Here is a 17500-nt window from a genome sequence, read left to right as displayed (position 1 = left end):
GAAAGACAGATCAGCAACTTGGGGCTTGGTCACAATTTTCGTGATGCCATACGGCAGCAGGGTCTACCATTAGACAACACTTTACGCCTCCAATATCTTCCCAGGCGGTCGTACCTCCCTGTTTGGTAACTGCTTACTACCTACCTACTAAGATAGGCTAAACCTGATTGATTAGTTAAGTTAGGTGTGGTTTATAGACGCTTCATACAGATAAAACCACTTTGAGTTGTAAGTTAGAATGTTACTCGCTCTGTTTTGTAATTGTTAATTTAAGTTTCTTGATATAAAACTAGAAAAAAAGAACAAAACAAGAATATTGTATTCCGGAAGTTTATATCGTGTTGGTAAAACTGAGAGTCCTGCCAAGGAAGTTCTTTTTTCAGAGATAATACTTTATCATGTTTATGAGAAACTTTAGTAACCTTGTCTCGTATGTACTGTATATGGCCAGTTGTCTAATTTCTCTCTGTGTTTGTCTATTTTCACTTTGTTAGGCTCACATACATACGTACATATAGGAGATCTCGCACTAAGGATGGAGGTGAGAAAGGAAACTCAGAATAGCTTAACTTCATATGCACTGTATGTACAATGCAGTGCAAGGGAATTGCTGTGTGGTGAGGAGCTTGTTGAGAGGAGGTCCTGTCTGTTAGAGAGCGTTGAGTAGAATGACCTTCAGTCAGTCGGTCAGAACACCGAGATAAGAGAGCCGTGGCTCTGAGGTGAACAATGAGATTTAGGGCAAGGTACAGTTAAGAAGTGGGAAGTACAGAAGAATGATAGCAGGTGGGCTTTCCATCTTGCGGAGGCTAGTTTGTGGCTTAACCATTGACAGACGTCCCTCAGTCCTCCAGGGGCAAGGGAGGTTAGATAAGCTAAGCTAAGCTGGTTTAAAGTGCGATCCAAGGGAATGTGCTGTTTTAGGGTTTTTTGGAGGGTCCCTTCGGGTCCTTGTGTTGCTGAAGGGATGTTCCTCATCTTTTGTGACTGGGGGTCCCGCCAGGTCCTTGTGTGAACTGGCAGGATAGTCCCCATCTTTTCGGTTATATGAGTGGTGTTACTCTCTCGCGTATAATGGTTCCGGGCTGATTGTGTTAATGTTGATGCTTCTTGGCCACCAGCTGTGTTACATATTGTTGTTTGCCTGTAATAGTTCCTGTAAAATGGGGTCTTGTGTTGGGTGTAGTGTGTCCCATACCGCTTTTGCTTGTTTGTGTGTTCTTATGTTAATTGTGTCTATGTTATGTTCGATGTGTATGTCTCGTATTTTTTGACTGTATGGCGGCCTATGTCTTGCTGGTCTTCTTAGTGCTGTATTTTGGACTGCTTGCAGCTTGAGTTTCTTTGTTTTAGTTATTGTGTTAAGTGGAATAGGTGGGTATTCAAGGTGTGGTCTGACGAGTGATTCGTATAGATGTAGCTGTGTTTTGGTGTTTAGTTTTCTAAAGCGACGGAGTTTGGTTAGTTGTAGTTTGGCTTTCGTCACTCTCTCTCTCATGTGTTGGTGTATACCGCTTCTGGTGATTTTGGGTCCCAGTGTTTTTCCACTTTCTTCATATGGTAGCTGTTGATTGTTGATTGGGTATGGATGTATTTTTGCAGTGTATTTGATCTTTAGTTTTTGGATGTTGGTTTGAATTTTCCATTTTCTCTCATAGTTGTTAATTACTTCAATTTCTTCTCCTGTTCTCTTGGACATCATTTGTTTAGATCTCCCTGGATATTGTATTATTTGTGTGATATCGTCAGCGTATGCCATGTAGTCCGATTGTCTTGGGTCTGGTATGTCTGCTGTGTATATTGTGTACAGTGTGGGTGAAATGTTGCTGCCCTGTGGTACTCCACTGTGTGTGTTGAAGGTTTGTCGAGTGTAGTTGTCTGTAATGAGATTGGCTTGTCTGTTGTTTAAGAAGTTGCAGAGAAGCGTTGTCATGTTTTTTGGCATGTCAAGTTGAATTATTTGATATTTTAGGCGTTCGTGCCACACTTTATCGAAAGCTTTTGATACATCTCTGAGAACGACATTGCACTGGTCCTTATTGCTGAGGGCGTTAGTTATTTGTTTCGTAAATTAGTGCAATAGCCGTGTTTGTACCTCGGTTCTTTCGGAATCCATGTTGTCTGGGGTTATATTTGTTTTCCTGTTCTAGATAGTTTCTGAGTCTGTTGTTGACTATTTTTTCTAGTATTTTGCCTAGTGTTTCTAATAGGGATATACTGTAAGTCTGTAATTTTCCGGCCTTGTTGGGTTTTTTCCGGGTTTGAGTAGGAGTCTGATTTTGGCTGTTTTGAATCTCGTGGTGAAGTGTCCTGTTGCTAGTGAGGCGTTAAAGATCTGTGTAAGTTGTTTTTTCAGTATTGTGGGTATGTTTTGAAGGACCGTTTTGTTTATCTGATTTAGTCCAGGTGCTTTATTTTTAAAACTGGTTATTATGTTTGTTATGTCTTTGGTGGTGATTGGTGTGGTTAATGTGTCTGCACTGTTTAGTATATTGAGGTCTATTGTTCTTGGTGGTTGACATTTCTCTGTGTTTAGTGTAAGGTGTGTTGTTACCACTGTTAATTCAGTTCGTAAACAAAGACAAAAACCCAAGAAGCAAAGAATCTCCCTTTTGAAGAAAACGTACAAAAAAGTGACTAAAAACCAAGTGAAGAAAAACATCAAATGGATAGAAAATATGTACAAAAAGAATGAAATAAACATTGTAGCCCTACTAGCATGGACAAAAATGATAGCTGAACAACGCCACAACAAAATTAACACACTTGTACTCCAAGGACCAACAGGAACAAGAAAAATCACTAACCCTAACTTCACTCATTGGAAAATTAAATACAGGAATAGTAACAAGTTCTGTCGGTGTTTAACATCATAAAACTTAAATTCCCTTAAATTCCGAAGGGATGTGATCCTTTGACATTAACCATAATATAATAAACATTTAGGTGTGACGCTTTCAGATCTAATAATGCAATAGGTCAGTGTTCCTTACTTAGAGCGTTAATGATCGCACAAATATAAACAGTTAAACGTAATTAACAAGTTCCTACCGAGTATTAATGATTATTTCAGATTTCCACCAAATCTTTAAACAACCTTGCATGACCACAGTTTAACCTACAGTAGAAATATTCTGTCATAGGTCCCTCACTGGTGCATCACGGCCTCTCCCGCCCGAAGCCCAAGAGGAACCACAAGCCATCCCCCCGACCAAAGTAAGTCACCGTCCTTCACATTGCTTTTTTCCTTATCAGTGTCCATTCGATGCCTTTAATTCACAATTACTCAGCATAAGTGATAAATGTGTTCCAGCCAAACCCTTCAAGACCAGATTGAAAGATAACTCTTGGTTCATTGATAATCTAATGGGTTGATTGATCTATTCCTCTCCTTAACTCGGATGCTTTTGCCGCCTCCTAATTGAAGAGAAATGTTGAACTTCTTAGCTCGGTGTTTGGTGGCAATAGAGCAGAGGAAACATCACCTTACGCCTACTTGCTTTCCTGAGGCTCGTCTTCTAAGTTTCATTTCAGGTTAGCAAATCACCACCGCTTGACTTTGATCTTTATAATGGCACGGCTGCTGATGGTACAGTATATTATCCCGACTCAGAGACTTTGGCTTTATTACTTCTATTCCCAAAGCCAAATCACCAACCTCTAGTCTGCCAAAGCACCGTTGTGTATCTGTTAGCCTAATACTTTCCGAAGTCTTTGAGCAGTTTCTTGCAGCACGGTTATGTAGGCGTTTGGACAATCATGATTTCCCTAAATATCAGTTTGCACACCGGGAAGCCATGACACTTATGATGCCGTGCCCAGAGTCACTTTGTACCAATTGATTTTTGTGCTGTTTCTGACAGAGTTAATTATGTACGCGGGTCTCATTTATAAGCTCAGGTCCTTCAGCACTAGGGGGTTCTTTTCCATATGTTGTAAAAGAGTTTTTGAGAAATTGGACCCAAAAGGATGTCATCTTCAAGAGTGATTTCCTCAAAACTAGAAAATTGCATATTCGTCGGCTTGTGAAAACAGCGACGAAATGTAGCCTCAGGTGTTCGGAGACCATATTTATTTATTATATATTGTAATGATAAAGTGAACGATCTTGAGAATGAGCTCACATCATGCGCTCACGATGCCATGTTCCTTGCTTCCATCTCGTCACTATATGGTAGAGTTGCTGCCATCCTAACCAGGGATTTATGCAGTGGTCAGGAATGAATATAATCAATAAAGGGAACGATGGTCATTTTTCCCGAGACTCGTTCAATGATTGGTAGCAGATCAAAGAAATAATCCATCTCATCCTCGCTTATTCTAGATACCAATTTCACCCCTGAAGAGCATAATTATATCCGTTTCATGGCATCCCATCCAACCTTAAAACTGGGGATTGTTGACAAAGCCTTTTCATTGCGATGTTATTAATATGAATAACTTGCTCTGTTATTTGTATTAACAATTTCTGAGTGTGATTTTCGGCTGTACTTACTCATTCACTGCTCGTGCACTCGCCATCGACCGACTCACTCAACCACTCACTCATCAATCCACCCACCACTTAATTACTCACCCACTCACTCACCCACTTACTCACGTACCCATCCACTCACCCACTCACTCACCCACTTACTCACGTACCCATCCACTCACTCACTCACTCACCCACTTACTCACGTACCCATTCACTCACCCACTCACTCACCCACTTCACTCCACTCACTCACCGTACCCATCACTCACTCCACGTACCCACCACTCACTCACTCACTCACCCACTTACTCACGTACCCATCCACTCACTCACTCACTCACCCACTTACTCACGTACCCATTCACTCACCCACTCACTCACCCACTTACTCACGTACCCATCCACTCACCCACTCACTCACCCACTTACTCACGTACCCATCCACTCACCCACTCACTCACCCACTTACTCACGTACCCATCCACTCACTCACTAGTTTTAACGAACCTTGATAAAAGTTTAGCTTCGCGTCGTGAAGATAATGCCTGATGTTGCTTTCCTGTTTGCTGTCACTGTTGAGATAAAGCGACTCGTCTCCTCTCACCACACTATCCTAGTTATTAGAGTAAACTAATTACTGTTCCATAATGAGTTAGTTAGTTAGTTAAGAAGCATGATGGTAATATTTTACATTTTAGAATCCATCCCGACGGTATATTGTTTGTATACCTGTACTGTTTATGTATATTATTTGTATACTTTAATTGTATGTGTACATTGTACACTCTTATTGTCTCCGTACAGTAGGCCTATATGCTGAATCAGTACGAACTTGTATGACCATTTTACTGAATAAATCTACCTATCTATATATATATATATATATATATATATATATATATATATATATATATATATATATATATATCTAAGTAACTCACAATCTATCTATCTATCTAATATATTCATCTATCGAGTGTGAGTGTGCTAGGTATGTATACTGTATGCAAACAGTGCAGGAATTTACATAGTGATAACAATGAAAATTTTCAGTGGACTGTGCCTCTGAAATACCAGCACAATAGATACACACCACCACCTTCAGTGTCCTCCTTATCTTGATCCTCATCTTGATCTTTGTGTTCACTACATCCAGGGTAACCGAGAACGTCGTAAGGGACAGCAGCTTGGATAACTTCTTCCCCAGCGTTTCTCAACGACGACCTGGTGATGTTTGCAGCTCCACCGGGTCTCACTCCAGCAGATCTGCGAGCACCGTAGCCACCCCTCAGTCCTGGTGAGTTACGTGATAATCTTAGAGTTGCAGCAAGATGAGAAAGATATGTCTTTAACTTCATATCAAAGGGCCAGATTATTATATTTATCCGACAGCGTTAAAAGTCAATATTAACGTTAATATACCACGAAAGCTAAAGTGCTCCATTGTTTCCCTTTTCCCTGTGTGATTTTATCAAGATTTATTTTATCCACGTTTTCATTGTGGATCTACATAATATATATATATATATATATATATATATATATATATATATATATATATATATATATATATATATATATATATATATATATATATATATATATAGTAAAGTGTTACCACAAGTACAGACACTCAACTGGGTTTCAACAAACTCCCCGCTACTTAAAATGCCTTCAGGCTTACTACAACACCCAGACTATACGATTCTTGATATTATAATAATGACATTTACAATACTGTGTTCATCGTAAACGTCTACCCTGTGTTGTAAGTACTTTTGTCCCCCAGTATACCCTGTCTGTTGTGTAAGGTTGCCAGTATTTCAATAAATATCTGCAGGCATCTCCCCTGTTCCCTTAACACTCATAACCATAACAAAAATATTATGCGCGTCCCCACAGTATCGACGCAGGTTGTAGAGATCCTTCACCTCCACTGCCACTGGTGGGGGAGGAATACAGTACCGAAAGGCTGGCGGCGGCCGTCGAAGGGGATTCTCTGAGTAAACGCAACAATGGAGGTGAAAACAGAATCGCCGAGAAGTCAAGACATTTGAGAGATAACAAAGGAAAACGAGAAGGAGGAGGAGAGTGTGAAGATAATGGGAAATTTAAAACGAAAACTGGAAGAGAAGGAAACAGAAGCATAGCCGGAAGGAACGTTGGTTATCTTCAACATGAACAGGTTATCACTACCAAGGGGTAAGTTGTAATAATAATAATAATAATCATTTTTGTATATAGGTACAGTAATTGATCAAGGACAGCCTAAAAAGCCTTCAGATACTCACTTCCATTAGAATCCTTAAGTTTCAATACCAGACCCAACGTTGCTTAGCTACCCTGATCAGAGGAGAAGCGATGTTTTCTACGTGGTATAGCCAATGTCTTTTGTTGAGAGGATACCTTAATCCAGTGCGTGTTTACATCTCTTGGATTATGTAAAGAGAGAGATAATTAGCAACAAGGAAGGAGACATAATTAGTCGCAGAGAAGGCAAGAGAACTAGCAACAGCTAATGAGTTCCCAAATACACGTTCATCCTTCATATATAGATAAGTGGGTTAGTTCTCGACGGGTGTACACAGTATATACAATTTTTCCAATTCTTCTTGTACAGGAGGAGTGTTATCAGTCTTGTGAGGAGTTTGGAATTACGCCTCAACATTCACTCACCCTGTAGCCACCCCATCAAAGATGTTGTCGATGAACAGGGCGGTGAAGGGGGTGGCTCTAGTAACCATGATAATGGATCCTCATCTGCTGACGAAGACTTCACCCCCAGTAGTAATTTGCTCTCTAAGGATGACTCTAATTTCGACGAATTTCTAGCTGACGATGCTGTAATTACTCCTGGCAACCACTCAACATTTAGAAAACGTCTGGATGAGGAATTGGCCCAAAGAATCCGACTGCATGATGAAACATTGGCACTTAGGAGACCAGCGGCTGAAGAAGTGAACCTTAGGAGACCAGTGGATGAAGAAGTGACACTTAGGAGACCAGTGGATGAAGAAGTGACACTTAGGAGACCAGCGGCTGAAGAAGTGAACCTTAGGAGACCAGTGGCTGAAGAAGTGACACTTAGGAGACCAATGGATGAAGAAGTGACACTTAGGAAACCAGCAGATGAAGAAGTGACACTTAGGAGACCAGTGGCTGAAGAAGTGACACTTAGGAAACCAGCAGATGAAGAAGTGACACTTAGGAGACCAGTGGCTGAAGAAGTGACACTTAGGAGGCCAATGGCTGAAGAAGTGAACCTTAGGAGACCAGTGGATGAAGAAGTGACACTTAGGAGACCAGTGGATGAAGAAGTGACACTTAGGAGACCAGCGGCTGAAGAAGTGAACCTTAGGAGACCAGTGGATGAAGAAGTGACACTTAGGAGACCAGTGGATGAAGAAGTGACACTGAGGCGGCTGAAGAAACCTTAGGAGACCTGAAGAAGTGACACTGGATGAAGAAGTGACACTTAGGAAACCAGAGATGAAGAAACTTAGGAGACCAGCGGCTGAAGAAGTGACACTTAGGAGACCAGCAGATGAAGAAGTGACAATGGCTGAGAGACCAGCACTTAGGAGATGAAGAAGTGACACTTAGGAGACCAGGAAGAAGTGACACTTTGGATGAAGAAGTGACCCTAGGAGACCAGTGATGAAGAAGACACTTAGGAGACCAGCAGATGAAGAAGTGACTTGAGGAGACTGAAGAAGTGACAGTTGATGAAGAAGTGACACTTGGATGAAGAAGTGACAGGAGACCAGCAGATGAAGAAGTGACACTTAGGAGACCAGTGGATGAAGAAGTGACACTTAGGAGACCAGCAGATGAAGAAGTGACACTTAGGAGACCAGCAGATGAAGAAGTGACACTTAGGAGACCAGCAGATGAAGAAGTGACACTTAGGAGACCAGTGGATGAAGAAGTGACACTTAGGAGACCAGCGGCGGAAGAAGTGACCCTTAGGAGACCAGCGGCGGAAGAAGTGACACTGAGACCAGCGGCGGAAGAAGTGACACTTAGGAGACCAGCGGCGGAAGAAGTGACACTTAGGAGGCCAGTAGGTGAGGAATTCTTACCACTTAAACAAATAATAAATGAAGAACCTATTGTTAATTTTAGGAATGGTGAGTTTCAAGACTGTGGTTTAACTTCGGAACACTCATCAACTACAGAAACAAGACCTACCTTTGCAGAAACCCATTCAGCTCCCACAAACTCAATGACCAAAGAAAGTGTCACTGGTACACAGCCAAAACCTGATGAAGACACAGCAGTAAGTCTTCCAGGTCCAGCAGGTGAGGATGAACCAAATTCAATGACTCCAATCGCAATGAAAACAAATGCTGAAGCTAATAGTGGAAGAGCTGCTGACGAAGGTGGAGAGTTTGTTACACTGAGAAATCATGAATTAGAAAAAGTGAATGTGACTGATTTTAGCCTTGACGAAATCGAACACAAAGCTCCCGTGACTTTAAGAACTGGCAGTTTAACAAATAACAGAGAAGTGTTAAGCACGAATGAATGTAAAAGAAAGTATAGAAAAGTAATACAACCGGCCAAGCCCGCAAGAAGTAAACGCACAGCTGACAAAAGTTTACCTGGTCGCGCCAACGACAAAACTTGCCAACGTACACCAGGTGATGACGAGAATTGCCGATTCCAAAAATTATCTCCTTGCGAGTCTCAGAATAAGGGTGTACTAAACGTCCCTCTTGAAATGACTCCTGGGTGCGAGACGACAAAGGCTACACGTCCCTCACCCCAGGATGATGAAAAACAGGTAAGTGATATGAATCGGATTCTTGCTTCTCTCTCTGAGCTGGAAGATAACAGTAGCCAACCTATTAACCATCAGTGTGAAGATATTAGGTCAAGCAAGGCCTCACAAGCTGTCGACGATCTGAGAGTGCTGCATAAACCACCTATTCAGAGTACTACAGATAGAAGTACCTTGGGTTCTCCAGGAAGTTTAACCCAATTCAACAAGATAGGTGGCTACCCAAAGAAACGTGTGACTGCCCCTGCTCCACCTAACTCCGGGACAAACACGCCGCTCACATCTGACCCACACAGTAAGTTGTTCACGTTAGGCTGTTTGTAGTACACGTGAGAAATGCTGAAAGAAGCCCTCAGTCTGTTTAGTTCGGATGTTGATTTTTTAAATTACGGGAAGGTTTCTGGTGTGGTAAATAGTTACACATCTTATTAAAACATTGCATCCCACTCACCCATCACCATTTCGTTTTACAATTTTTCATTTTGTTTACATGTCCCAAGTCCTGTTTTTAGAACTAGTTTGAACTTCATTTACATTTCCTGTACATCCCCTACCTGGATTTGGATAAAATTATCATTATCTTTTGAAGTCCCTTAATATTTACGTCCAGTTCATTTGTGTGGAGTTTCGTCTTCTGCCATTCTCGTCTGTCTCCTTGCAGATTTTTTTAAAGTAAATGTTCTCTATCTTGCCTACTTTAATTTTTATTTATTCTCTCTCTCTCTCTCTCTCTCTCTCTCTCTCTCTCTCTCTCTCTCTGGGCCTGGGCATTCCTTATGCATTTTCACACTACTGAAGATGGAGTTGAAGTTTGGGAGGGAGGTACAGGTGGCCTATCTAGGGGATGGTTGTTCACTATTTACTAACAGAACTGACGATATTTTCATCCGTGACTGCACGTCAGACCTTTAGAAGTGAGAGAAATATGATGCTAACGTAGATAGATCGTTGTGAACACTGGAGTAAAATAAGGAAACACACCAAATAATCAAAGAGTATTGTTAAAGGAAATGTAGTACCAAGACTGAGGACGGAAAGACCAGAGGAAACAGAGATAACGGAGAGGATGTGGCGTGCTGAGAATTTACAGTGTTGAAAATGTTCTGGGCATTCGTTGTTCAATAAAAAAAAAATCTATATCGATGGCTTGAGACGTGCTGAGATTACCCTTGAGATTAGGTTAGGATAGGTTAATTAAGTAAGGCTTGTTTAGCTTTTGATTGAACTGTGCATGCCGAAAACATTTTCAGCACGGTACAATCTCAGCTCACTACCCCCCCCCCCCCCCCTCGCAGGATTTTAGATAAGCTCCGCAGAACTATTCGTGTGAGTAGGTTGTGCATCTCCAAGCTGTAACATAGCGTGAACCTCCTGAAGCGCGGTTAATTGTCCAGTCATATACTTGTTTAGCGTTCTGTGCATAGTGTTAGTAGCTCTGGAAGTAAAATTAGACCTGAACTAAAGGAAATAATAATAACCGTGCCCGCCAATTTTACAAAGTGGGGTGAAGGATCTTCCCAAAACTTAACAATGTTTGATGTAACTTGTAGGTGGCGAGTTTAAGATTTACTGCTCTTTCGCACCCAGTGGCAGACACTTAACCCGTAAACATGGAAAGTTATCACAGTCAGCAGCTCCCCAGGCAGATATATTGCTCTCCTAGTAAGTCATAATTGCTCAGAATATCTTTGTGCTTCATAAGTGTATATAAGTATGTTAGGTATTATTTTAGTTTCGGTCAGCCGGGAATCTTAGGAATTTAACCCCCGCCTGTTAGGTTAGATATAGTTTCTGGGTTCTGTGGCTAGGTTAGGTTATGTTGGTGAGGTTACATTAGGTTTGGTTTGGTTAGGTTGATTATCTAATTACAGGGATAACCGTATGTTATGTATATATAATAATGAATGAATTCTAAGCACAATGTGGATGACAAAATACCAGAATCCTTATAGTTTCCTAGCAACAGCGCTTGAAAGAGATTGAGGAAATAAGAGTGAGTTTGGAGAGAAACAGTCATAGAATTTTGAGTGGTGTTTGTGCACATAACTCCACACAATGTGATCCAGTTGTGCATGAAAATTATATTATAAATGTTCATAAGTTAAAAAGTATAAAAATTTGAATCTTCTCAGTCCAGTGACTACAGAAAGACGCAAGGTTTACTTATTGCTTGAGAGAATTATTGTTTTGGATACTTGTCTGAGGTGTCCAGTATATTTAGCTTGAGATTGCAATCGTTGTGGCGTCACTTTTTTAGGTAAGCGGTTCTTCCATATTGGTGAAGAGTAAATAACTAATTGATAACTTGAAGTTATACTTATAGGCCTCTGTGTTACAGATTATAGCTCCCAGGACAACGCGCCCAATAAGCCGCCACGAGAAAGCCTCAATGAGCAGTACCTGCGCAGTCTAGAATTAGACCAGGACCCGTGCCGTGAGTACCCTCCAGTCTCCTGCTCTGTTGGCCTACCCACACACACACTCGAACAACAGCAACTACTTTTCTCACTAGTTCACTAGGTTATTAAAAAATGGACTTTGGAAACATTTTGATAGCCAGAGGAGGCGACTGATTTTAGAATATTGGGGAGTGACTTTTGGGTGAAGGGACGTAAAGCTTTGGGGTGTAATGGGTCATTTGTCTTTGAGTTGAAAAGGGGTTAAAAGGTCGTTTAGCGGGGTTTATTTGGTTTATGGGTGTAAGACAAGTTTAAATTTAGGATGTAGCAAACGTTTGACGCAAGTTTGTTAGAGGGGAGGGAAGGAACTTCACTTCAGAAGGCGTTTCACAATTCCTAGAGGTGCCGCTACAACTCTCCCAACTGTAATTATGACACAAGACGCTTTAGGAGAAAGGTGATCTGATATCAATTTAAATTTAATCGCGACTCTATGCAAAAACAGAAAATACATAATTTATTACCATTTTTCAGAGTTTGTGTGTGTGTGTGTGTGTGTGTGTGTGTGTGTGTGTGTGTGTGTGTGTAATAATAATAATAATTAATGGTTTATTGAAAAAGTTCGGCAGCCCGAAGGCTGAAAATATACATTGGACAAAAATGACTGATTACATACTGTGCAAAGACATGGGGTGGGTGGGTCGTTTAACAAAAGCTTTCATTACTAAAAGGAGAAGGAACATGAATTGAACATACGAATTATTATAGTTTGCAGTTGATGGCCCAGGCCTGGGCTGGTCATGGAGACACCAGATGGTGTGGTGTTCACGTGGTGCAGTAACTCGTCCTCGGGTGTTGATATGAAGGACCTCACTTGGTCATGGAGACACCGGGTGGTGTGGTGTTCACGTGGTGTGTGTCCCACTCTGGATAAAGGAGTTTTGGCCATTTATATTGTACTGTGCATGTACAGTATGTCTTTCTCTGATTGATCTATTAGGTCTGTATTTAGTTTACTCAAGTATAAATGTGAATTATTTTTCTTGAAACTGAATCAATTGAGAACTAACATGATGTTGGTGTGTATGTACGGACAGCTGAACACCGCGCAGCCCTCAACTTCTATTGCACCAAGTGCCGTATGGTGATCTGCCGGGACTGTACAGTGGTGGCACACCAGCAGCAAGAGGCCCACCGGGTCCTTGACACCCCTGATGCCCTGGCAACACTCAGGACCGAGGCAGTCACACTCCTCCGACACTATTCACTCATCAAGTCCATCCATGACATGCTCAACCAAATTTACTACAAGTATATCAAATACTCAAGTCCGGTGAGTGTCTGATCAGGGTTGGGTGGCTCCTCGTGCTCAAGTAAATTGTTATCTATGATTTTTATTTCCCGAGATCAAATGGACATATGGCAGTAAGTTTCTTCTTCATTACTGCAGCTGTACCATTGTTTTCTTCTGTTAATTGCGGATCAGTTGTGCTCTTGATTCAGTGCAAGTTTTTTATATACTTCACATTGAACATTTAGTCATCTCCCATACCCAGTGTTGCCCTGCCATCTCTATTTGTAGAATTTTTTATCCATCCAAAAGGGTTATATATTGACCAATTTTTCATTTGATAGCATATTAATGAAAAGTGTAGTACAGTATCTTCATCTTTAGAAAAAAAGTGTTGTAAAATATTGTGTAACGTTTTCATTTCATATTTAGTTACACATCAACTAATGCAGTGTTCTTAGTGTACTATGAAGTACTGCCACACAATCAAGAGAATTAATTGGCATTTTATCTTAACAACATAATTGCTCTAAGAACTATAAGAACGAGTCCATTACCTCGCGCCTGCGCCTGGTGGACGGGGAGTTCCTGGAGAGGGTGGTGAAGGAGGCGGAAATAGTGGTGGCAACAGGGAGGAATCTGAAGACGGTCCGTGAACTAGTGAAGAAGTGGGAGGAGCACCAGCACGACTGGGACGACCTTGTCTTTCTCTCCCTCCGCAACACACTACTCACTAACTTCACTGCTGCCAAGGACAAAGTCTACCTCAGGTCAGTGATTACAGAAATATAAGGTAAAACACACACACACCCACACAAATGTAAGGTAAGATGCTAGAAGTGGAATATCATTTATAAATCAGTGTGTTGGTGTGTTGTTATCAATACAATTTTGTACCCAGGTGTCGCTCCAAGGAGCTTCGTAGCTGCACTCATCGGTTCTAAATGTTGTATATGTTGATGGCTGGCACTAATGTAACAGTTAGTGTAAACTCTCATCACATCCCTAGCCTAGGAGAAGGGTCTGGGAAGCTAAGATCTTGGTATTGCAGCAGTTTGTTCACTAACTCACTAAGACCTATTTTGGCCATATTAGATTTCCATTTCTAGGATCCAGCGGTCTCTCTGTTCAGAGCAGGTTGTGTTTGTACCTGAAATTGTGCCAGTGCTGGTTAAGTCTGGACTTACAGCTCACTCTTGGTGCTGTTACGACATTCTATGGCAGGTTATTCCAACAAGAGTTCACAACTCTTTTTCCAAAGAAGTTAAATCTGACAGTTGTCTATATTTATTCCTCCTTTATCCTGAGGCTGTGAGAACGAAAAAGATGACCATCTCCTAACTTTTAGTATGTGCATTTGACTAAGCAATGCTCTTGGGGCACTTATAAACTAATATTAAATTACCACTTGCCCTTTTGTGGTATATACTACTAGTATTCAGGAGTACCTATTAGGTACTCCTGAATGTGCTGCTTAAGGATCTGTTAACCAAAATTTGATATCTTGATTATAACTTGTTCAAATGGCTTTTAGAAAATGTTCAAATGATTTTTAGAATATTTTAATTACTTTTGCAATGCTAATTACTCGCCACTTATGGGTTTTCGAGGTCATTTCTTGGTGCTTGTGTATTATTCTGGATGTACTTAAATAGTTAGGCACATTAAATTTTAGTTCAGAGAGAAAACGTATTTTTGGCCAAAAATCCTTTAAGGCTAGACTTACAATTTTCGTCATTTCGGCCAAAAAATGGATTTTGTTCAAAATTTCAGTATAGGTACTCCTGAATGTGCTGCTTAAGGATCTGTTAACCAAAATTTTATATCTTGATTATAACTTGTTCAAATGGCTTTTAGAAAATGTTCAAATGGTTTTTAGAATATTTTAATTACTTTTTTGCAATGCTAATTACTCGCCACTTATGGGTTTTTCGAGGGTCATTTCTTGAGGTGCTTATGTATTATTCTGGATGTACTTAAATAGTTAGGCACATTAAATTTTAGTTCAGAGAGAAAAGCAGTGGCAATATATTATTCTGGATGTGTGCTTAAATAGTTAGGCACATTAATTTTAGTTCAGAGAAAACGTATTTTTTGGTCAAAACTGAGCTATAGAACTTACAATTTTTCTTCATTTTCGTACGTAGTTTTGTTCAAAATTTTAGTATAAGTACTCCTGGATATTGCTGTAGGATCATTAGCAAAATTTGATATCTTGATTCTCTTGTTCAAATGGCTTTTAGAAAATGTTCAAATGATTTTAGAATATTTTAATTGCACAATGCTAATTACTCGCACTTAGCATAGGTTTTCGAGGTGTTTCTTGGTGCTTGTGTATTATTCTGGATGTGCTTAAATGATTGGAAGCACATTAAATTTGGTTCAGAGAAAACATATTTTTGGTCAAAAATCCTTTAAAATATAGACTTACAATTTTCTTTATTTCAAGTAAAAATGGATTTTGAACAAAAATTTCGATATGGTGCTCTGAATATTAAGGATCTCATTAACAAATTGATATCTAGATTTATAACGTTAATTTTTAGAAAATATTTAAAATGTTTTTTGAATATTTAAGTGCTTTTACAATATGATACTCACTTCACTTATGGGTTTTAAGTTAATTTCTTGAATTGCTTATTATTATTCTGGATGCTTAAATAATAGTTAATACATTAAAATTTGGTTGAGAGAAGAAAAACATCATTTTGATTAAAAATCTTTTCCTAGACTTACAATTTTAATAAATTTCGGCCAAAAAAAATGGATTTTTCAATTTCAAAATTTTAGTACCAGACACTCTAGTTATTTTTCCTTGGAATATAACTTCAATTTGATATCTTGATTATAACGTTCAAATGGCTTTAGAAAATGTTCAAATTTTTTAGAATATTTTATTCACTTTTGCAATGTAGACCCACTCTTGCATGGTTTCAGAGTCATTTCTTGATTGCTTGTGTATTCTGGATGCACTTAAATAGTTGAGCACATTAAATTTTGGTTCAAGAGAAAACTTGTATTTTTTGGTCAAAAAATCCTTTAAGATATAGACTTACAATTTTAATGTTTCAGCCCAAAAATGGATTTTGTTAATTTCAATTATAAAATTACTCCTGAATGTTAACAACTGAATCCTGTTAAATTTGATATCTGGATACTGCTTGTTATTAGCTTAGAAAATGTTCAAATGATTTTTGATCTTTATACTTTTTGACCTGATACTCGCCACTTATAGGTTTTCAAATTATTTCTTGGTGCTTGTGTATTATTCTGGATGTACTTAATAGTTTAGGCTATTCAGTACTAGTTCAGAGAAAAACATATTTTAAATTAAAAATCACTTCCAGGCTTCTCTGAGCTTTGGTACCGTCATTTATTTAAAAATAGTTTTGCTGAAATTTCCCAGTATGGAGTACTCTGAATGTGCTGTAAGTCTATTAATAAAATTTGATATCTGATTACTCGCTTGTTCAAATGGCTTGAAAATGTAATGTTTTTAGAATATTTTTAATTACTGCAATGCTAATTACTCTCATACTTATGGGTTTTTCAGGGTCATTTCTTGGTGCTTGTGTATTATTCTGGATGTACTTAAATAGTTAGGCACATTAAATTTTGGTTCAGAGAAACGTATTTTGGTCAAAAATCCTTTAAGGCCTATATAGACTTACAATTTTCTTCATTTTCGGCCAAAATAGTTTTGTTCATTTCAGTATAGTACTCTGGATATTGCTGCTTGAGATCTATTATTAAAAATTTAAATATCTTGATTAACTTTATTCAAACTTTAATGTTCAAATGATTTTAGAATATTTTTCGATACTTTTTAATGCCTATTCCTCGCCACTTATGGGTTTTCGAGGTCATTTCTTGGTGTATGTATTACTGGATGTAAATAGATTTAGAGCACATTAGAATTTTGATTCAGAGAAAACGTATTTTTGGTCAAAAATCTGCTAAAGACTCTGAGCTTTAATTTTAATATTTCGGCCAAAAATGGATTTTGTTCCAAAATTTCAGTATAGGTACTCTGAATATTGCTGTAGGATCTGTTAGCAAAAGAATTTGATATCGTTATAACTTGTTCAAATGGCTTTTAGAAAATGTTCTATGATTTTAGAATCTTTAGTACTTTTTGCAATACTAATTACTCGCCATATGGGTTTTTCAGGGTCGACTGCTTGGTGCTTGTGTATTGATATAGATGTGTAATAGTTAGGCACATTAAATTTTAGTTCAGAGAAAGCAATATTTTGGTCAAAATCCTTTAAATATAAAACACAATTTCTTCATTCGGCCATCCAGGTTTTAGTTTAATTTATGCATTTTCCTGAATCTTAACCTTTAAGGATCTGTTAACCAAAATTTGATATCTTAGTTATAACATTTCAATGGCTTTTAGAAAATCATTCAAATGATTTTAGAATGTTTTAAATGCTAATTACTCGCCACTTATGGGTTTTCGAGGTCATTTCTTGGTTGCTTGTATTGGATGTACTTAAATAGTTAGGCACATTAAATTTTTGGTTCAAGAGAAAGAAGCGTATTTT

The 17500-nt window shown here is 39.0% G+C and overlaps 2 protein-coding genes across 2 annotated transcripts in view; both read left to right on the top strand.

Annotated features, from left to right (window-relative positions):
- The window catches only part of LOC121865517, a 9775-nt gene extending 1861 nt beyond the window's left edge, over nt 1-7914 (top strand). Inside the window, exons 2-5 of the mRNA XM_042365035.1 lie at nt 3144-3216; nt 5634-5774; nt 6380-6679; nt 7098-7914. Coding sequence (XP_042220969.1) covers nt 3144-3216; nt 5634-5774; nt 6380-6679; nt 7098-7914 — 1331 coding nt within the window. The remainder of the gene's footprint in view (nt 1-3143; nt 3217-5633; nt 5775-6379; nt 6680-7097) is intronic.
- Nucleotides 7915-8061: 147 nt separating this feature from the next.
- LOC121865575 overlaps nt 8062-17500 on the top strand; it is a 14693-nt gene continuing 5254 nt past the window's right edge. Inside the window, exons 1-5 of the mRNA XM_042365091.1 lie at nt 8062-8069; nt 8228-9555; nt 11599-11694; nt 12757-12992; nt 13485-13720. Of these exons, the coding sequence (XP_042221025.1) occupies nt 8062-8069; nt 8228-9555; nt 11599-11694; nt 12757-12992; nt 13485-13720 (1904 nt within the window). The remainder of the gene's footprint in view (nt 8070-8227; nt 9556-11598; nt 11695-12756; nt 12993-13484; nt 13721-17500) is intronic.

Source organism: Homarus americanus, unplaced genomic scaffold, assembly GCF_018991925.1.
Source record: "Homarus americanus isolate GMGI-L3 unplaced genomic scaffold, GMGI_Hamer_2.0 scaffold25483, whole genome shotgun sequence".
In the NCBI taxonomy this organism is placed as follows: Eukaryota; Metazoa; Arthropoda; class Malacostraca; order Decapoda; family Nephropidae; genus Homarus; species Homarus americanus.
Note: the sequence above shows the minus strand (reverse complement) of the source record. Positions and strands in the feature narration are given on the sequence as shown.